General features: G+C 40.8%; 1 protein-coding gene across 1 annotated transcript in view; it reads right to left on the bottom strand.

The window, feature by feature from the left end:
• The window catches only part of CRYBG3 (crystallin beta-gamma domain containing 3), a gene marked incomplete at its 5' end in the record, with an annotated part of 113,232 nt that extends 101,552 nt beyond the window's left edge, over positions 1 to 11,680 (bottom strand). Inside the window, one exon of the mRNA XM_082840128.1 lies at positions 11,532 to 11,680. Coding sequence (XP_082696254.1) covers positions 11,532 to 11,680 — 149 coding nt within the window. The remainder of the gene's footprint in view (positions 1 to 11,531) is intronic.
• Positions 11,681 to 18,656: the final 6,976 nt, after the last annotated feature.

Below are 18,656 nucleotides of genomic sequence, written 5' to 3'. Positions count from 1 at the left end.
CACTGCTATACTGCAGGTACATTATGGATTAGACTGACTTTTGTGCACTGGCCTGGAATCCCACCCAGCATCTCCAACCCTGCTTCTATGGGAATAAAGACAGTTCCACACCGACAATTTCCAAACGACCCCATTCATAAACAGTGACTGCCAGCAGTAGAGTAGTACTTGTATTTTTTTTAATGACTATTAACAGAATATAAAACAGGTGGTTATGGCTATTTCTGGGTTTCAAATTAAAAGGTAACAAAATGCTGCACTTTTAAGACAAACAGCATGTATTTTAGCCCAAACATCTGGCGTCTAAATTTCAGAACTCTTTGGAGAGAAACTGGGAGCAAGGAGGAGAGGTAATAGACATGATTATGAAGCTTCATGGCTTTGCAGTCTTAGAGCTTCTGACAGTCCTTTCCCCATAATGTCAACCCTCTCCTATAATTTACGTATCCACCTTGAAGCTTACTTACTTCCTGTTCCCATCACATGCTCCCAAAACAAGACCCATACTTACAGTTTAATCACAGGCTATAGAGAAGCTCAGTCTGTTTGATGTGACCTGAGCTGTCCATCTACACATGACATCAGCAACTGCTCTATTTTCCCAAAGTCTTCTTCCTCATACCCTTCAGATTCTGAACATTTGTGACCCAAATCACAAGAATCAATACCCCTCCGCAACTAAGACCGGGTGCAACCAAATAAATAAATAATTAAAAAAAAAAAAGAATCAATACCCTGAACTTTTGCTGTGACATGAACTCAAAGCAGTATTCTAGCTGCTGTCTAAAATGGGACACCCATTCGTGTACCATTCAACAAACTGCCCTGAGGGAGGGGCACTGGAGATGCAAGGACAGGTGAGACTGGGCCTTCCCAGAGCCGACCAAGGCTGACCTTACCTCCAACTCAAACTCTTCCTCCTCTGTCAAGTCTTCTGGATACCAATAAGCTGATAAACTGTGTGAGAATATACAAACATACAAATACATATAAACCCATGCCTCTGTGATTCCTTTTTTTAAAAAAAGTAATCTCATCATCTCAACTCCTTACCAAGACCTACCTCAACTGGCCCCTGGTTCCCTTCCATTCTGTGGTCTCTGCCTATTCTGGCATCTGTGCCAACATGGTCCTGCCCCAGGACCTTGAAACTGGCTCTTCGCTCTTCCTGGAAAGACCTTTCCTCTGATTTGCTCATGTCCTTACTTCCAAATGTCATGCAGGTCTTGGGTCAAATGGTACCCAATAGAGAGGCGTTTCATGACCATCCTCTCTGTACCTTATTACAGACCCACTACTTCCATCACGTCCTCTTCCCTCACCTGGCTTTATTTTACTTCAAAGCTAACATTATATATAAATCTATATAACTTTCCCGTCGGAATACAAACCCTCTGTAAGCAGAGACACATTTAGATATTCAAACTAGATTCTGAAAAGCAATGACCCATCTAAGATTTTTTAAAGGGTTAAAATTATCTTTATAATTTGTAAAAGTATATGTACTATTGTAGGAAATGACCATTGTTAAGTGAAGAAAAAATCAGGTTTCAAAATCCTGAAGAGAACTTTTACTTTTTCTAAAAATATGTATACATGTAGACATGCACATAGGAAACGATCTAGAAGAACAGTACTCGTCTCCGGGTGGATAGGGTTATGTATGAGCTGTGCTTTTTTTCTTTTTGATTTTCTTATAATTTCACAGCTGTTTTAGAAAAGCATATATTACTATCAAAAGGAAGAAAAGACAAGTATTGTAGTTGATTTTAAAACACAAAAACAAGTTAGTGAAAAATGCTAGCAAATTTAAAGTAGACAAATAATACTAACAGTACAAATATTTCATAATGGCAATTTCTCTGTATCATAATAAATACAACATTGCCAAATAATATCCTTATCTGCCTACCTAGAACAATGGAACAATAAAAAATATTTGGGCTTCCCTGGTGGCGCAGTGGTTGAGAGTCCACCTGCCGCTGCAGGGGACACGGGTTCGTGCCCCGGTCCGGGAAGATCCCACATGGCGCGGAGCGGCTGGGACCGTGAGCCGTGGCCGCTGAGCCTGCGCGTCTGGAGCCTGTGCTCCGCAACGGGAGAGGCCAAAACAGTGAGAGGCCCGCGTACCACAAAAAAAAAAAAAAAAAAAAAAAATTATCATACATATTTTCAGCTTTGACTAATACAGCACAATGCCACCCCTCCAGCCAGGGTATGATCCTTCGTGCTTTCACAACAAAGACAATAAAAAGCTGAGAGTTTACATCTCACCCAACCTGTTCCCAGTTATCAAACTTTAAAATTCAAAGTATTTCATTCCTTGTCATAAGCATGGCAGTTATAAAAAATTATGATCTGCCACTAAGGCAGCATCCATGTTTTGTATAAATTTTAGCACAAAGAGTAAAGGAGAAATTTCTAACATATCATGTAGAAATCACACAAAATTAGTATTTGTGAGAGCATTCAAATACCATTTTCATGTCATTTCTGGCACTACCATTTGCGCTACTTGTCATAAAGAAAATATAAAAGGTGTGCTCCTTCAAAAGCATGTTGTACTACTCTAAACAAAACTGTATTTTATATACATGGAAAGGTTGATTTCTGATTTAGTCCCAAAATTATAACACTTATTTTGACTGAATGAATAAAGGGAAGTGGGAAGAGGTGTAAAATAGCTAAGTCCTCATCTACCACCATCAGAAATCAATATAAACTGTCTAAAGTTTACAAATCAAGAAAGAATAGTAAATAGACACATGTACAGAAAGGCCAGAAGAAACAGCTTAAACGAGACTAAAACCGTTTCCTCTAAGAAGAGAGTCTCAAGAATGGGCCTACACCTGTTAAATCCTCCACAGCCCTGTGAGACACCTTGGTACTTATTTTAAGAGGGAAAGAAAGATTTGTGCTATGTCTGCCTTCCCCACAAAACTGCAGGAGTGTTTTGAACCAAAGACCATGTTGCACTGGATTCCCAGAGGCTAGTACAGGGCCTGGCACAAGTGGTACCAAATGAATTCTTGTTAAAACATTGGTGAGGTTTTCAAATCAACTGATGAAAATGTTAGAACCACAGAGAGGAAATACCCAATGCATATTCATATGTAACCTTTCCAGTAAAACAAAAGTCTTCCTAATCTATAAGGCATACTTCTTTATTTTGTACACACCTATTACCCTATGGAGTTTTGGCTGGCACGATAAAGCTGGAAGAGACCTTAGCAATGAGGGCCACCTCCCTCGCTTTATAATCAAAGACAGAGAGCTAATGAACTACCCAGAGTCACACTGCTACTTAAAGCAGATGATTTAGGTGATCTCACAAAAATGAGTTGATTTTTTTTTTTTCCTGCGGTACACGGGCCTCTCACTGCTGGGGCCTCTCCCGCTGCGGAGCACAGGCTCCGGACGCGCAGGCCCAGCGGCCATGGCTCACAGGCCCAGCCGCTCCGTGGCATGTGGGATCCTCCCGGACCGGGGCACGAACCCGTGTCCCCTGCATCGGCAGGCGGACTCCCAACCACTGTGCCACCAGGGAAGCACAGTTGATATTTTTGATGCTCTGTTAACTCCACCCAGTTTCACATTGCAGACTAATAATACATAAGCCTTCCTCATACCTGCAGAAAGTATCAAAATATCTAATTATTCTGCATTATAAATATTCCATTTACTTATAGCCTTAATCATAACTTTTCTCACTTGAACAAGTTAATGGAGTTCATTCTTTCTTTGGAGAATTTTTGCCAACTCAGGATTATAAATTCTCTCTCTTTTTTCCTCTTTTATACAGAGATATTCACTAGGTCATAACCAGTCTTTTTTTTTCTGAAATAGATAATTCACATAATTTTTTTAAGTATAAGAAGGTCTAAAATGAAAAGTCTCCCTCCTGTTCCTCATTAATTCACCCAGTCTCTCATCCTCCCTAAGTAGTTAACACAATACTAGTAACAGACTTTTTTCATACTCCCCCATTTTCATATGCAAACAGGAGCATACTATACACAGTGGTTTGTATCTTGCTTTTTTAATTTTTTACTTAATGTATCTAAGAGACATTTTCTTATCAGTATATAAAAAGCTTTATCATTCTTTTTGACAGCTGTATAATATTCCACTACATGGATATACTATGATTTACCAATTAGTCCACTATTGATGGGATTACACTTTAGTTTTCATCTCTTGCTAATTAAAACAACACTGCAACGATTAAACTTGTAGAGGCAACTTTTGGCCTGTTTACAAACTGTATACAGCCAATGGAATTCCTAGAAGAGAACTGTTAAATCAGAGTATGTGAATGTGTAATACTGATAGAACTTGTCAAATTGCCCTCCAAAGTGGCGTATCAATTTACACTCCCGCTAGTAGTGTATGAGAGTTTCTCCCAACAAACTCAAGTTTTGATTATCAAACAGGTGGAGTATGGTATCTTGCTAGTCTTAATTTGTATCTTTTCCGAAGGAGGTTGACTCTTTTTACGTGTTCAAATATAAATTTATAAGTTGTATAAGTGTATATATTTTCCTCTCTCAACTTCCAGGACCATAAATTCTTTATTGTACAGAGCACTGATCCAGGCCATCTGGACAGACATCCAGCTGCATGCCATTGTCTTTTATTGCCATTCAATACCATTTTCTAAGGCCTGCCTTCTGTTTGGGTCTTCCCAAGTTAAGCAGGGGATGTAGTCACATAATGCTGTAGGCTTTGAATTCAGGAAGGAAAATTCGACTCCTTACTCTACCACAAGATGTTGACACTTTTGATTAGTTACTGGACGTCTCCAAGCCTTAAATTATGTTATCTGTAAAATGGAGTAAAGATTCCTCTCTCATAAGGTTGCTTTGAGGATTAAGTGAATGTATATGTTTAAAGCCCCAACCACAGGGCTTGGATCTTATTAGGGCCTCAATTAAGGGTGGTTTAGGTTTTTGGTTTTTTTGAATTTTATTTTATTTATTTTTTATACAGCAGGTTATTAGTTATCTATTTTATACATATTACTGTATATATGTTTCAATCCCAATCTCCCGGTTAAGGGTAGTTTAGTTTTGTCATCATTAATCTGTCAGGCAAAAAGAAACACTTGACTAAGCAAACAGTTGTTTCGCTGCTTTGGGATATTTCCAATTACATACCCCCAGGGGTTAAACACTGAGAGGTAATCCTGCTGGAGTTGTACCAGTACTTGGCCTTCACAACTGACAAATAAACATTAAGAATTGGTTATTTCTGGTCACAAAACTTCAACTTATTTCTCTATCAACACCAAGCCATTTTGTATAGGGATTTCCGCTTACTTGGCATGCTGACTTTTTTTGGTTGTTGTTTTTTGCGGTACGCGGGCCTCTCACTGTTGTGGCCTCTCCCGTTGCGGAGCACAGGCTCTGGACGCACAGGCTCAGCACCCATGGCTCAGGGGCCCAGCCGCTCCGCGGCATGTGGGATCTTCCCGGACCGGGGCACGAACCCGTGTCCCCTGCATCGGCAGGCGGACTCTCAACCACTGCGCCACCAGGGAAGCCCGGCATGCTGACTTTTGAAAGGATGCGCTTTTCTGCCTCCATCTAAGACTTGCTGAGTCAAGGAGGAGCAGGCGGGACTGAGGGAAAGCACTTCCATCCCTGCTGGTATAGTTACTGCCACATCTCCCCACTAGTCTGCCTTGGCGAAGGCTGCTCATCAAACCACGCTCAGAGAGAAGTTCAGAGCAGCGAGAGGTCACTTTGCATGAGAAAGTCTTCATACAATGTTTGACCCTCGTGATACAGTACATGCGTTCTGAACCACATGTCACACACACCAAATACATGTTTGACGCATAATGAGCTCATCTGGAAAATAATGACATACATGTTTATCTCCTCCATTAATTTAGGAACTCTCTGAGGGCAGTTTTGGTCTTTCATTCATCTTTGTATCCCACTCCTTAGCAACATACTCAACAAGTAGCAGTCACTCAAATTTATGGAATGAACAGACTAAAAAAATAGGACTAACTTTTACTTCATGCTGATACTCTCTTTTCAGTAGAGAGCCTGGATTACTTTCCCCAGTTTCAATTTCTGTCAACCTGTTTTCTTGCTACCACAGTTGTACTGGCGTTTCTGGTATATCTGCACATCAGTGTATTTCATCAAAACTCTGGTTAGGAGATAAAATATTTTATTGAGGGAGTATTATTTTCCTCTTACTTTACAGAATGTGCTATTATCCTTTTTACGTATTTTCCACTGAGATAAAAAAAACAAAACAAAAATGTTTGTTGAATCAGAACTTTCAAAGCTAGAAGTGCTGATTAAATTTACTGCAGGCCAATTTGAGGTACACTTGCAACTCGAACCCGTTTAGAGTGTACAATTGAGTTAGCTTTCAAGGAATTTCCTCAGCAAGAAACAGAATCCCCAAGGTAGACATCTGGCAGACACCCTGTTAAGCCCAAAAGTCAGAAATCTCACTTGAAAAATAGTATGGTTTCAATACCATAAAACAGTCTATATTTCTAATCCACTGCCAAAGGTAGGTTCTGTGCTTTCCATTAACGTGGAAGCTCAAGATTCTCACAAAATACAAAGGGCTGAGGACTTCTGGAATTTTCCACTCATCTTTATTATTATTATTATTATTATTTTTTTGCGGTACATGGGCCTCTCACTGTTGTGGCCTCTCCCGTTGCGGAGCACAGGCTCTGGACGCACAGGCTCAGCGGCCATGGCTCACGGGCCCAGCCGCTCCGCAGCATGTGGAATCTTCCCGGACCAGGGCATGAACCCGTGTCCCCTGCATCAGCAGGTGGACTCTCAACCACTGCGCCACCAGGGAAGCCCCCAGTCATCTTTATTGTTGCAGGCATGAACTACAGATGTGGTCCTTCAACACCACATAGGTATCTCTTATTCCACTAAACTAGTTATCAATTATTCTCTGTAGCGCTTTCAAATCAATGAAAATGCAATCATCATAAAAATTCGGAGAACAAAGCTCTTTTTCCTTACATAACTGATGCTGTGGTCAACATTTAACTTGAAGGCCAACAGTTCTCATGCTGGTATCAGGGGCATTATTGACATTTTTTATGAGACTATCTCCTGCACTGCATCCCATTAGCATCCTGGCTCTACCCATTTATCAATCACACTCAGCCATGGTGCAAAGCAAATATCCTCTGAACTTTAAATCAATAGCCAAACACTCTGTCTAGAGAGCTTTATGGTCCCCCCATGTTTCAAAATGCCCACTTTAAGGGTAGGAGCGTACTAACCCTCGCTTAAAGCCAGTAGTAAGTGCTTTAATGCTCCATCAACAGAGATTCACTCCCTCACCTGAGCTAGGTAAAGGGGACACCAAGATGAGACACAGCCCTGCCTTGGGTCTCGTGATCCTGTCTTACCTTCTATCAATAGCACTATATTGGGACGCTCAAAGGAACAACCAAAAAGAGTATATGTGAAATGGGCCACAGCGTTACCCATTCTGGAATAAAGGAAGGAAAGGTCCAACTGACTTACATATTCAGATGTATTTTGAAGGAGCACAGTTCAGCAGGGTGGCGGGCAGAATGGTGTGGAAAAAGAATCAGAGCTTCTGAGTCAGAAGCTCTGAGTCAATTTCAAATCTCACCCCTGAAACTTACTCCTGTCACGATTTGGAGTAAATCGTTTTCCACTGGGAGTGCTATCACTCTCCCTGCCACCCACCCAGGTGGAGGTGCTTCGAGTTCTCCCAATGACCGGAGGATGCAGCTGGCAATTAGCGGGTGGGGCTACAGATGCCAAATGTCCTGCAAAGCACAGGAGAGCCCAGTTCAACAAAGAATTGTTCCACCCAAGATGCCAACAGTGTCCACGCCTAAGAACCCTATCATCTTCAGTGTGCTCAACTGTCAGAATAGTGATAAGCATACCAACCTTCCAGGCTGAGGGTGACGTTTAAATGAGACAATGCAAGTAAAAGTACCCAGCCCAGGAGGAAGTGCACAGTGGGCCCTTGAATAAATGCTGTTCTCGCCTTACTAGCCCCCTCCCGAGTTTACGAACACTGTACGGAGCCCATTTTAAACACGTCCATCATGTGTGATATAGCAAAGAAACAAAACTGAGCAATCATCTGCTCAAAGTGGGGAAAATTAGAAGGCAGGTATCCTCCAAATTTCAGTTTAGCAGTATCTGTTTGAAAGACCTTCACAAAAATTCTCTAAGCTTTAAATTGAGAGCCAAACACTCTTTACGGCCCAGCGCTAATCTAGCTTTCTTAATGCCTCTTTCACTCTGCCCCACTAATGTATACAGCCCCCAAGAGATCATAACCTCTGAAGGCTTTTGCTCAGCCTAGAAGACCCACTCCCTATTTCTCTCTTCGTGGCTAAATTCTCTACCTGTGGAAAACACCAGTGCCTTGAAGGCCCAGGTTAAACCACCTCCACCATGAAGCCCTCCCTGCTCTCCCCCATCACTTCTAATGAGTCCATTCACTGCATGCTCATAAACTGGGCTAAACATTATAGCAGTGAACTGAATTCAGTTGCAGTTTTCATCTCTATAACACCTAAGACAAATTAATATAAACACTTCCTGGATCTGGTCAACCACCTAAGACATAAGTACTGAAATGTAATTCCATTGCCAACACCTGAATTCCCATATACAACAGTGTTCATGCAAACAGGCCTTCTTTAACTGCTGAAGGTTAATGAGAACAGCAGTGAACACAATATATAAATGATGTGTTCACAGCAAATGATGCCCAAATAACTTAACAGCACACCATAAAAGCAAAAGTTTTCCTATGGTTCAAATAGGGAAATATTGGACCACCTGAATCATGGCATGGTACACAGTGCTAGAGTCCTAGCAACCCCCAAAAAACTTGTGTTTGTCTCAGTTGGTACCATATGCATTTTGTGAGTAGCCAAAAAACAGCTGTTAGGATAATGCTGTAAATTTTACTTTTATTGGTCTTGTGGTTACGTTTGTGTTTAATTTTTAATTCTGTTCTTAAGAAATTGTTGAGGAATTCTGTTCTTAAGGAATTTATGTCCCATTTGTGTTTGTACACAGTTACATCACAAAATTCACGTAAGCCAACACTGGAAGTGCAGAAACAGAGACTATACAACCCAAGTTTGAGAGAATGCATTTTGTTTTGAGTACATGGAAAAGTCAGAATGCAGGGATTAATCCTTAATGTATGTTAAGGGGGCTCAGAGTTGCAGGCACTGCATAGGACTTAATACTTGTTCATTAATTGAAAAGCAGCTGTGTGACTTTGGGGACGTTTCTTTAACTGTTTCTTATAGTAAAATGAAAATACTGATCATACAGGTCTGTCCAACCTCAAAGTGTAATATTATTAAAAGTACTCTGTCAATTGTAATGGGCCAGACACACCATAGATGGTAGGATGACTGTTTTCAAGTGGTCTTCTTCCCTTCTCCCAGTTCCTTGAGAGAAAGGACCTTTTTCTCAGTCATCTTTACATCCCTACCACACCAAGCCCCTCGTGTCCGAACGGACTCCCCTGCATCTAAAATCACCAGTACAAAAGGTAAACTAGGCTCCCAATAAAACCAAAAGCTTTTACTGCCTCTAAAAATAAACAGCCAAAACCCCCTTCATTTTGAAATAAGATCACAGTGACAAATCTCAATTCTGTTTCCAATCTTGTTAACACCAGGTGCTGTATTACTAGGACATTGTTTCCGTTAGTTTCATTAAACTTTCAATAAACGCTTTGTGTCTGTTTATATCCTTGAAAAGAAAGATTTAAACTCATTTAAAAGGTAAAACACCCACACAAAGGATTATCTGCTTTCCCCGTAACATCTGGCAAGTTCTAAAAAAGATAAGGACACAATTAGTGTTCATATAAGCACAATTAAATTTCTCATTGTCAAATAGCCACAGTGTGTGCCTCTCTGGAGATGAGAATGGAGGAGTGGTAAGAAGACAAGAGACAAGTTGCTGTAGTGGTTAGCTCCAGAGGGAAAAGAGATTTGAGAAGTGCCTAAAAAGCCCAAAGAGGGCAGGGCAGCAGGCAGGGTTTCAGGACAATTCTGATATAAACCTGAAATTGGCCTGCCTATTCCCTGCTAACACTGACACAAGTTTCCAACTTCTGCTGAGTCTACTTGGGATTTCTTTTAAACACTGCCTCCGTATTATCCAAGGCTGTTAGTGCTGTTACAGTGATGGCAGGCACCACAGGCTGTCTGCCCACACCAGCATTCAGACATTCTGGTTGAGCCCTGTCAGACTTCAAAACTATTTTTAACTACTGTGTAACTCTGAATTTTAAATTTTCTCTTAACAGGGCAATAATAGCTAAAGCTTCCCAGGAGAAGTTTTCCAAATATTATATAGGAGCTTTCTTGGAAAGATGTGGCATTTTATTAACAGATGGTCAAAATGGAAATGTTTCACAAATAGGGAAACTGAGGAACACATAAACGACTGGAATCAAATCACAAGACCTGAATGAATATTGATGGAATCAGCTCAGTCACAGTTACAGTTCTGTTTCCTATCCATTTTTCTTTGAAGCCCTCCACGAAGGCTTTAACATCTGAAGTAAACACAGCTTTCTGGAGAGCGTCCTTCCAATCACATGAGTGATCTTCTAGTGCAATTTGGGGGAAGACGGAGCAGTAAGCCTCTCTTGCCATCAAAAGTTTAAAACAGCGAGTTGTATATCACTTAACCCCTCTCCCTCCCTCGGGACTCAGATGCAAGGACTCAGGAATAGGTAGTTTTATTAGACATGAATGTTTTTAAAAAAATTTCGATTTTATAGCAGCAGGTGGAGAAGGAAAAAGGACTGCAGAGAAGGGGCAAGTTTTCATTACTGAAACCAAGACAGCTCGAGTCCTGGTTTCTGGAATCTGTCTGGGAACTTGAGGCAGATGTTTCCGAAGAGACATGGGAAAGAAGGACGGCATCATCTAAATGTCAGGCAATGGTAAATAAGCCTAGCGAGGGTTTCATATTTTGATGGAGTCTTGGGAACTCAGCATCACCATTCTTTTTTTTAAAAAAAATCATTTTGAGAAACTATGAATAAAATGGTAAAATCCCAGCCAAGGGGGTGGCGCTCCAAAGCGTTACCTTTCCCACAGAAGTGGTTTTCGGATCGCGCCCTCTTTGCCCTGGCGGATGGCTGGGCTCACAACTGTTTCCCATTACTGTCGGCAGGACGCCGGGGGACTCGCTTTTGCCGCAGAACTTGGAGAGCAGACGCGACTGTGGGACGGGAACCGAATCACATCCGGGGAGGGGAGGTGGGGAGGCAGAGCGCCCCGCGGGCTGGCGCGGCCTCGGGTCACGAACTTCACCCGGATTTAACAAACCAAGCGATGCGGCACGAGAACTGGGCGAGAAGGACGAAAGTTGAGCAATGGAGGAACAGAAAGTGGCGAGCGCAGCCTGGCCGAGAGCGGCTGGCTGCGGACACCGGGGCCAGGAGCCCCCCGTCCCGCGAGTCGGCGCAGGGCCCCCCGACGTCCCCCCCGCAGCTCCCACCTGGCTGCGCCCCGGCCCGGCGCGGGCGGCTGGCTTGTCCCTGGCCTCTCCTCCTCTTCCTCTTCCTTGTCCCGGGAAGGGCTTCGGGGAGCGAAGAACCGGGAGAAGCTGTGCCAGGAGGCGCCGCCCCTCCTCCGGCCGCCGGACATCTCCCCGGCGCGGCAGCCGGTCCGCGGCCGTCCCCGGGGAACGCGTGAGACGGTGTCCTGCGCCCTGAGACCGGCGCCGCGGGACCCGGCGAGGGCAGGACTGACTCGGCGCGGGCGGGCGGGCGGTGCGGCTCAGTCCATCTCCGGCAGGAGAAGCGCGGGCACGATGCGCTCCCAGCGCGGCTACTTCTTGCGCTGTGCGGCGGCTCCTCCTCCTGCCCCCAGCCCGCCCGCCCCCGGGAGGAGCCAGAGGCCGCGGCACCGCCCCAAGCCCGGGCCCCGCGGCCGTCCGCCACCGCCGGCCGGGCCCTCGCTGCCGGCGCTGGCCTGAGACCCGTGGGGACGCGGAACCCCGCTACGCCCGGCTCCGGGATTCCCGCCCAAACGAGCTCCAGCCCGTTTGTCTTTTCGCTCAAATTTTCCTTCCTAATACTGATTTGTTTTTCTATCTTCCAGCCAATGGACGGAACAGTTTTCAGACTTTTGAAAGAAGTTCATGAACTAAAGTTTGTGAACACACCTGGTAAACTGCGGTACCAGAATGGCCTGGGCTGCCTTTCAGCTAACTAACAGCTGTTCCTAAAACAGCTACCCGGGGCTGCAGAAGATGAGGTTACCCCGTGGCCGAGTCTTAGAAGGGGAGGGCTCCGTAGGTGCCTGGTCTAGATCTGTCAACAACTCGTTTCTTGTTCGGCTGGCTTACTACTGTGTGGAGTAACTTACCCTAACCCAGATGTGTTTTGGTATTTCTCACACTCCGTGTTACATACTACTCCCCGGCGAACCCTCTTGAAAAACGTCACTGATCAAAAACAAGTGTAATTCAAACTTGTAAATGCTGGAACAAATATTTTGTAGTTATTACACAGACGTCACTGAAATCTGGAGACCAAAAAAGGTCGTTAAGATTTGCTTTTAAATATGTCTAAATACAGTAGTTTGGATTTTCTTAGTTTTTAAAAGAAGTTACATACAAAAAGCTGTAATAATTAATGTATGCAACTTGATGAGTTTGAAGATAAATATACACCATGCAACCATCATGGCAATCTATGCCATAAAACCAACCATCACCTCCAGAAGTTCCCTCCCACCCTCTTATTTATTATCATTATAAACACTTATGACGTAAGATCTGCCCTCTTAGCAAAGTTTTAAGCATACAATGCAGTATTGTGAACTATAGGCACTGTGCTGTAAGTAGAACTCTAGGACTTACTCGTCTTACATAACATCAACTTTGTACCCTTGGAATAATACCGCCCTGTTTCCCCATCTCCAGCCCCCGGCAACCTCCTTTCCACTCTCTGCTTCTATGGATTTGACTTTTTTAGATTCATCAATATAAGTGAATCCATACAGTGTAGTAGTTGTCTTTCTATGTCTGACTTATTTCACTAATATAGTAGCACGATTTTTTTTTTTTTTTAGTTTTTTATACCCTAGTGGCTAGTAGAGAAAATATCAAGGGGCCCATACACCGCAGGTGTTTTGTTTTAAAGCTAAGCTGCCCCTGTGAGGGTGTAGAAATCAGAAAAGTGAACATCCTATACCTGTTCACTGAAAATGTTATACAAGTAAATAAGATAAAAATGAAATGTCCAAGGCAGTTTTGACTTGGGGGAGGGGCAGGAAGGTACCCTGGGGTCATCCCCCCTCTTTCTTTGGAGTCCTGGAGGAGGAGAAGGTTGCTGATGAGTCGATTGGATGGCTATACACCCCAGGTCATTTCAACACCAGCTGATGGCTGTTGAGCCTCCCTGCCACACCACAGCTGCCTCGCAGAAGCACTCCAGCCCCTACTAACTGCAGCAGAGCCCAAAGCCAATCACTCTAATTTGTTCTGGCTCAATTTAACCTACCAAAGTCAAATCAGTCTAGTTTCCTTCTGCTGGGTTCATCCCAGACGATCCCTCAAGATTGGAATCGCCTGGGATCAAAAGTGCTAGTCAGCACCTTCTCTTTTGCAAATCTTTCTTCCCTCTCTGTGAGTCTGAGAAAAAAGGGAAAAGCTAGATTAATACACTAGAATAAGACAAGTAAAATTCCCAATTCGAGCCTTATTATTTTAGGGAAGAATCTCCATTAAAGGCCAGCTTACCAGAAAGCCCAGAGAATATGAAAGCAAAGACAGTATGAAGCAAACCATTCCCTCCAGCTAGAAGGGCTAGAGAATTAATCTCCCCAAAGGAATGTTAAATAACTACCAGATGTGTCCACCACTTGTACTGTACTGTACTGACCAAAGCAAGCCCTACACCCTAATACCTACCCAGTGGGTAGATTTTCAGGAAGTCTTTCTGGGGATAAAAACTTACTGGGCACAGTAAGGTTTATTACCGAGTTATGGTTTTATCTAATAATGCTTTTTTTTAAAGAAAGGAATTTCTCTAAAAAATAGTTGTCAAGGAGAATGCTGTGATAGTCATATTCTTTCAATAACCACTATCCTTGGTAAATGAGAAGGCATAGAATCATGATGGGTAAAGTCCTTCATTCATATAGAAACTTTTTATAGTATTGGTGGTGATAGTATATGTAGTAGAAATAATGCTAATGTTCATCCAGCTAGAATCCCTTCTATTAATAAACAGCTTGCAAAGGTATAAGATAATATAAATGTTATTAGAGGCCCCTAAAATGAACAGTTGGTCCAATACAGACCCATGATATATATATAAATATTTATATTTTATAAATATTTATATATATATATATATTTCCTCAAAAGCAACTACTTCACGAAGGAAACAATGTCTAACGATATTCTAATCTCCAGCCTGTGGTAGAACAAAGCATTTAAATGAATTGTAAGTATACATGGTGTCCTGCCTCCATTAAGGCAAACTTCGTCTATGAAAAATTAGCTTAAAACCATAAATTAATGATTCCTGAATTTTAATTTATTTACTTTTCAAGTACTTATCAGTTCCTAGATGTCCTCCATTCTTCTATTCTAAACTCATAATAACAAATTTCTGAATACTAAGTTCTAAGATTACGTTAGGAAGTCTGTAAAAAAGTTGAATTTTAGAGTTGTAAGGATCTTAGAGATGCTAAGTTAGCACAGTTGCCTTCATTTGTTCATTGAGTTTTTCTGAAGACATTTAATGAGTATCTGCAGTAGAAGCACATTTACTGTGAAGCTGATGAAGCTGAAGCTTCAGGGCGTCCCACTGGTACGGTCTCTTCCAGTGTGAACTCAGGAATGTGATCACTTGGTCGTGTGTGTTTATGAAATTTACAAAAGCAAACATTTAAACTGCAATTAAGACCACAATCTCTTTCCACTTGGATTTTCCCTCCATCACCTTATGCCTAGAGTCAGTTGGTATTGGAGTTATTGGGGGCACTTTGGGATCTGCTGGGAAATTTGCGCTGGGGATACATTTAGTTTGGATTTAGTAGGTTATATTTTTTTGGTTGTCAGCTTCTCCAAAGAATAGTTGTTACTGCTTAAATTCCAATTTGTCCATTGTGCAGCTCACCAAGCATTACACCCAGGATACATTATCACTACATAAACACATCCTAATTCCCCTAACACTGAAAATATGTGTGGGTAGTGGAGGTGAAACAAGATTCAAAATGTACAACAGCAAAAGGTGAGTTGTAGAAAATTATTTCAGGCATCAGAAGACAAAACCAAAACAGAAAGAATCACTTCTAATTGATGTAATTTCTCTCATAACAGTAATATGTTCAATAATGGAGTGTATATAATTTTTATAATTGTAAATTCAGCAAACTTTTTTAATGAAAATCATGTAAAATAGAATTTTTGTTTGTAGGGCAAAAACCTGTAGCAATACCACAAACAATGAGTGTGTATGTGAGTGTATAGTGTTGTATGTTTACCTGGCCCTTCTATCAATAATAAATACACTCAATCAAATTTGAGGAAAGACTGAATTCTCTTTCCATTATATGTACAGAAAATGACATTAGAAAATCATTGTCATATGAAATGCTATCAAAGAGTATACCAACAAAGGTATAAGAAAAAAATATTATAGAGTTATACCAGGCAGTTAATGGAAAAAATACTGTTTTTCTAGACTTCGTGATATTTGTAGTATTAGTCAACCTTTTAAAATTGGTAATTTGTATGATTTATTTTTTCATTCACTTTAAAAAATTTTTACTTATTTATTTTTGGCTGCATTGGGTCTTCGTTGCTGCTCACGGGCTTTCTCTAGTTGCGGCGAGCATGGGCTACTCTTTGTTGCGGTGCACGGACTTCTCATTGCGGTGGCGTCTCTTGTTGCGGAGCACGGGCTCTAGGCACGTGGGCTTCAGTAGTTGCAGCTTCATTTACTTTTATATCTAATTTTTATTTTTAATTTTAAATCTTTCTCTTTAAAGAGAAATTGCAAAAATCTTCACATACCTTAAAACCTTGGTCTGTCCTTGAGTGCCAACCATGTGTCAGATACACACTCATTCTTAGAGATACAGTGATGAATAAAAACCAGTGCTTTCCCTCAAGGAGCAAGTCTGATGGGGTAAACGGAGGAGCAAAGCAGGTAGGACAGGGAAAATCTTTCTATGGGTATAAATAGGATGGACCCCAACTTAGTCTAAAAGGTTCCAGGAAGGCTCACTAGAGGAGATAACTTTTTTCCCCTCTGCCTCCTGTGACCACCATGACTTCCACAAAAGGTCTGCAATTCAATACTTATTTGATGTTTGAGAAAAGCTGAAGTTCATCACACTGTAACTGAACTACCATTCCCAATGCATAAGCACTGTATTCCTCAAAAGTATGAGAAAAGACAAAGTGCTGACTCTGAAGCATTTCAACAAAGATGCAAGTGTAGTTTAGAAATGTTAAGCTTTTTGTTCTAAAAAGTCCACCAGAGGGATAAGCTTCTGTATATATGTTGGAGCACAGTATTTACTATGTGGCAGGTGGCCCAGGAATACTAAGACAGCTGTCAACATCAAGGAAAGCACCAGTCCATGAAAAGCAAGCAGATGGATCGGGGCACTTCACTAGCTGCCTCCTAGAATAATAGCTGGCCAAATGAGGCAATGTCACGCTGCCCAGGGCAGTAGAAAGCTATTACTTGGTATAAGCCCTCAGTTAGGAGATGGGGCGGGGGAACGTCCTCCCCTTTCCTTTGTATAGCCCAGGTTTTCATTAAGAAACACAACAGCAAATAAGGAAGGGGGGAAAATGATGTTAGCGTTTCTCATTCTGTTACATTCTGATTATCATGGTTTGTAACACGGGAAAATGCCTCAGTCTTGCTGCTTCAATGAGAGCAGATGGTAAAATTTTAAGTAATTGGTTATTCAGATTTCTATGGGATGCATGAAGTTCTGTTGTATTGTTTGTCTGGTTTTTATTTCCAGAACATGTGGAGATTGACAACTTTCAAACACACATCTTTTAATGCTTAAATTAAGATGTGTTAGTCTGACCTAAATTATATTTACTCTTTCCTTCCCTTGAAATTGATGATGATACTTATTAAGAGAAATGAATGCTTTAAAAAATTATAACATTAACAATCAAATATTTTCGTCTAAAACAGTGCAAAATTTGCTAATACCAAACCATTGTATTCTAAAGGGTATATAAATAGAAGAAGGATTTCTTTGGCAAACATAGATTATAAAATCTATTCCAAAATAGTTATTCATACCAATTCAGTTTGATATATCTTTTGTTTGAGTCAAAAGCTATCTATAATATAAAGTCATATGTAGACTATTAACTTTTAGTAATGCAGCTTCATACAGATGACACAGATAATGGCTCAGAATAATAATTTACTATTATTTGCAAAACTCAGTTCCTATATTGTTTTCCCAAAATAATTGATGAGTACAGAAGTTATGCACTGTATTGTACATATCTGATATACCATTTTAAATGGATTTATTTTGAAAAGAACAATTGTTTATAAATTTCTGGACTGTACTATTTTAGTGTTTATTGTAAATTTTGTTTATTAGGGCTCATGAAACAAAGCTTCAGAGGAAAAAGATAATTGGTTTGTGAATTAGCTTTCTTGTTGTTTTTATTTTGAAGTTGGAGAACAGACATATCCCAGAATCCTGAGTTTTCTTACTATGGACACGTTCCCAGTTTGATTTGCTGCAAATGGTTTAAAAGCAAGGCATAGAGGCAGCTGTTATTGTGAGCAAATGTTTTGATTAGAGAGAGAAAGCAGCTGGAAATGATACATGCTGTCACGTAAGATAAGCCACAGTTTTCAAATGGGGACTTTACCTAATCTAAAATTGAGATTAGCATTATTTCCTTTACATGAATTTTCTTTGTATAGAATGGACTAGATGTCTATTCACTTTGTTTATAATCTGGAGTGATGAAGTACTGATACTTACCTATGGAAATCTTACATAGTCTGTTATGAAATAATAATATCATTAACAAATTTTCATGAAATTTCACTTAAAAATATTGCTAAATGTAGTTAAAAATCCATATGGAGCTTATAAAATCAAGTGTTACTGTAGAGGATACAATTTTGATTTTTTAGAAATGAAGTAAGTACATTCTCAATGCCTCCACTTTCATTATGAAAAATTTCTAAAAATTTATCAAACTGTAACTTAATTGGTTTTGCAAATAATGAACAAAAGCAGCCTACATCAAATATTTCCATCAGTCTGTGTTAGCAACTGAATTCCTTCCTCACCTCTTCCAATCAACTTTTCACTGGTAAATAGTAAAAGGAGTTACCTATGAAAAAAAGGTGAAACAAAAGAAGTTACAATAGGAATATTTTGACTCCAGTATCAAAGTAAAAAGGTAATTCTTATAATTGATTTCATATTAACAACCATTCTTAAGTTTCATTCATTTCTACATCCTATCTTCTACTTTACTTTTCTTTCTTTCAACTCTCCAAATAAGTACTTTTGGGTAGTCAGTTTCCATCATAAGTCATTTGGTTTATTTCTCCTACAGGTGAATATATTGACATATGACTTTGAATTATCA

The sequence above is a fragment of the Leucopleurus acutus genome (genome assembly GCF_964270905.1).
Source record: "Leucopleurus acutus genome assembly, chromosome: 5".
NCBI classification, from domain to species: domain Eukaryota; kingdom Metazoa; phylum Chordata; class Mammalia; order Artiodactyla; family Delphinidae; genus Leucopleurus; species Leucopleurus acutus.
The sequence above is the reverse complement of the archived record's forward strand: the minus strand, read 5'-3'. Positions and strand labels throughout refer to the sequence as shown.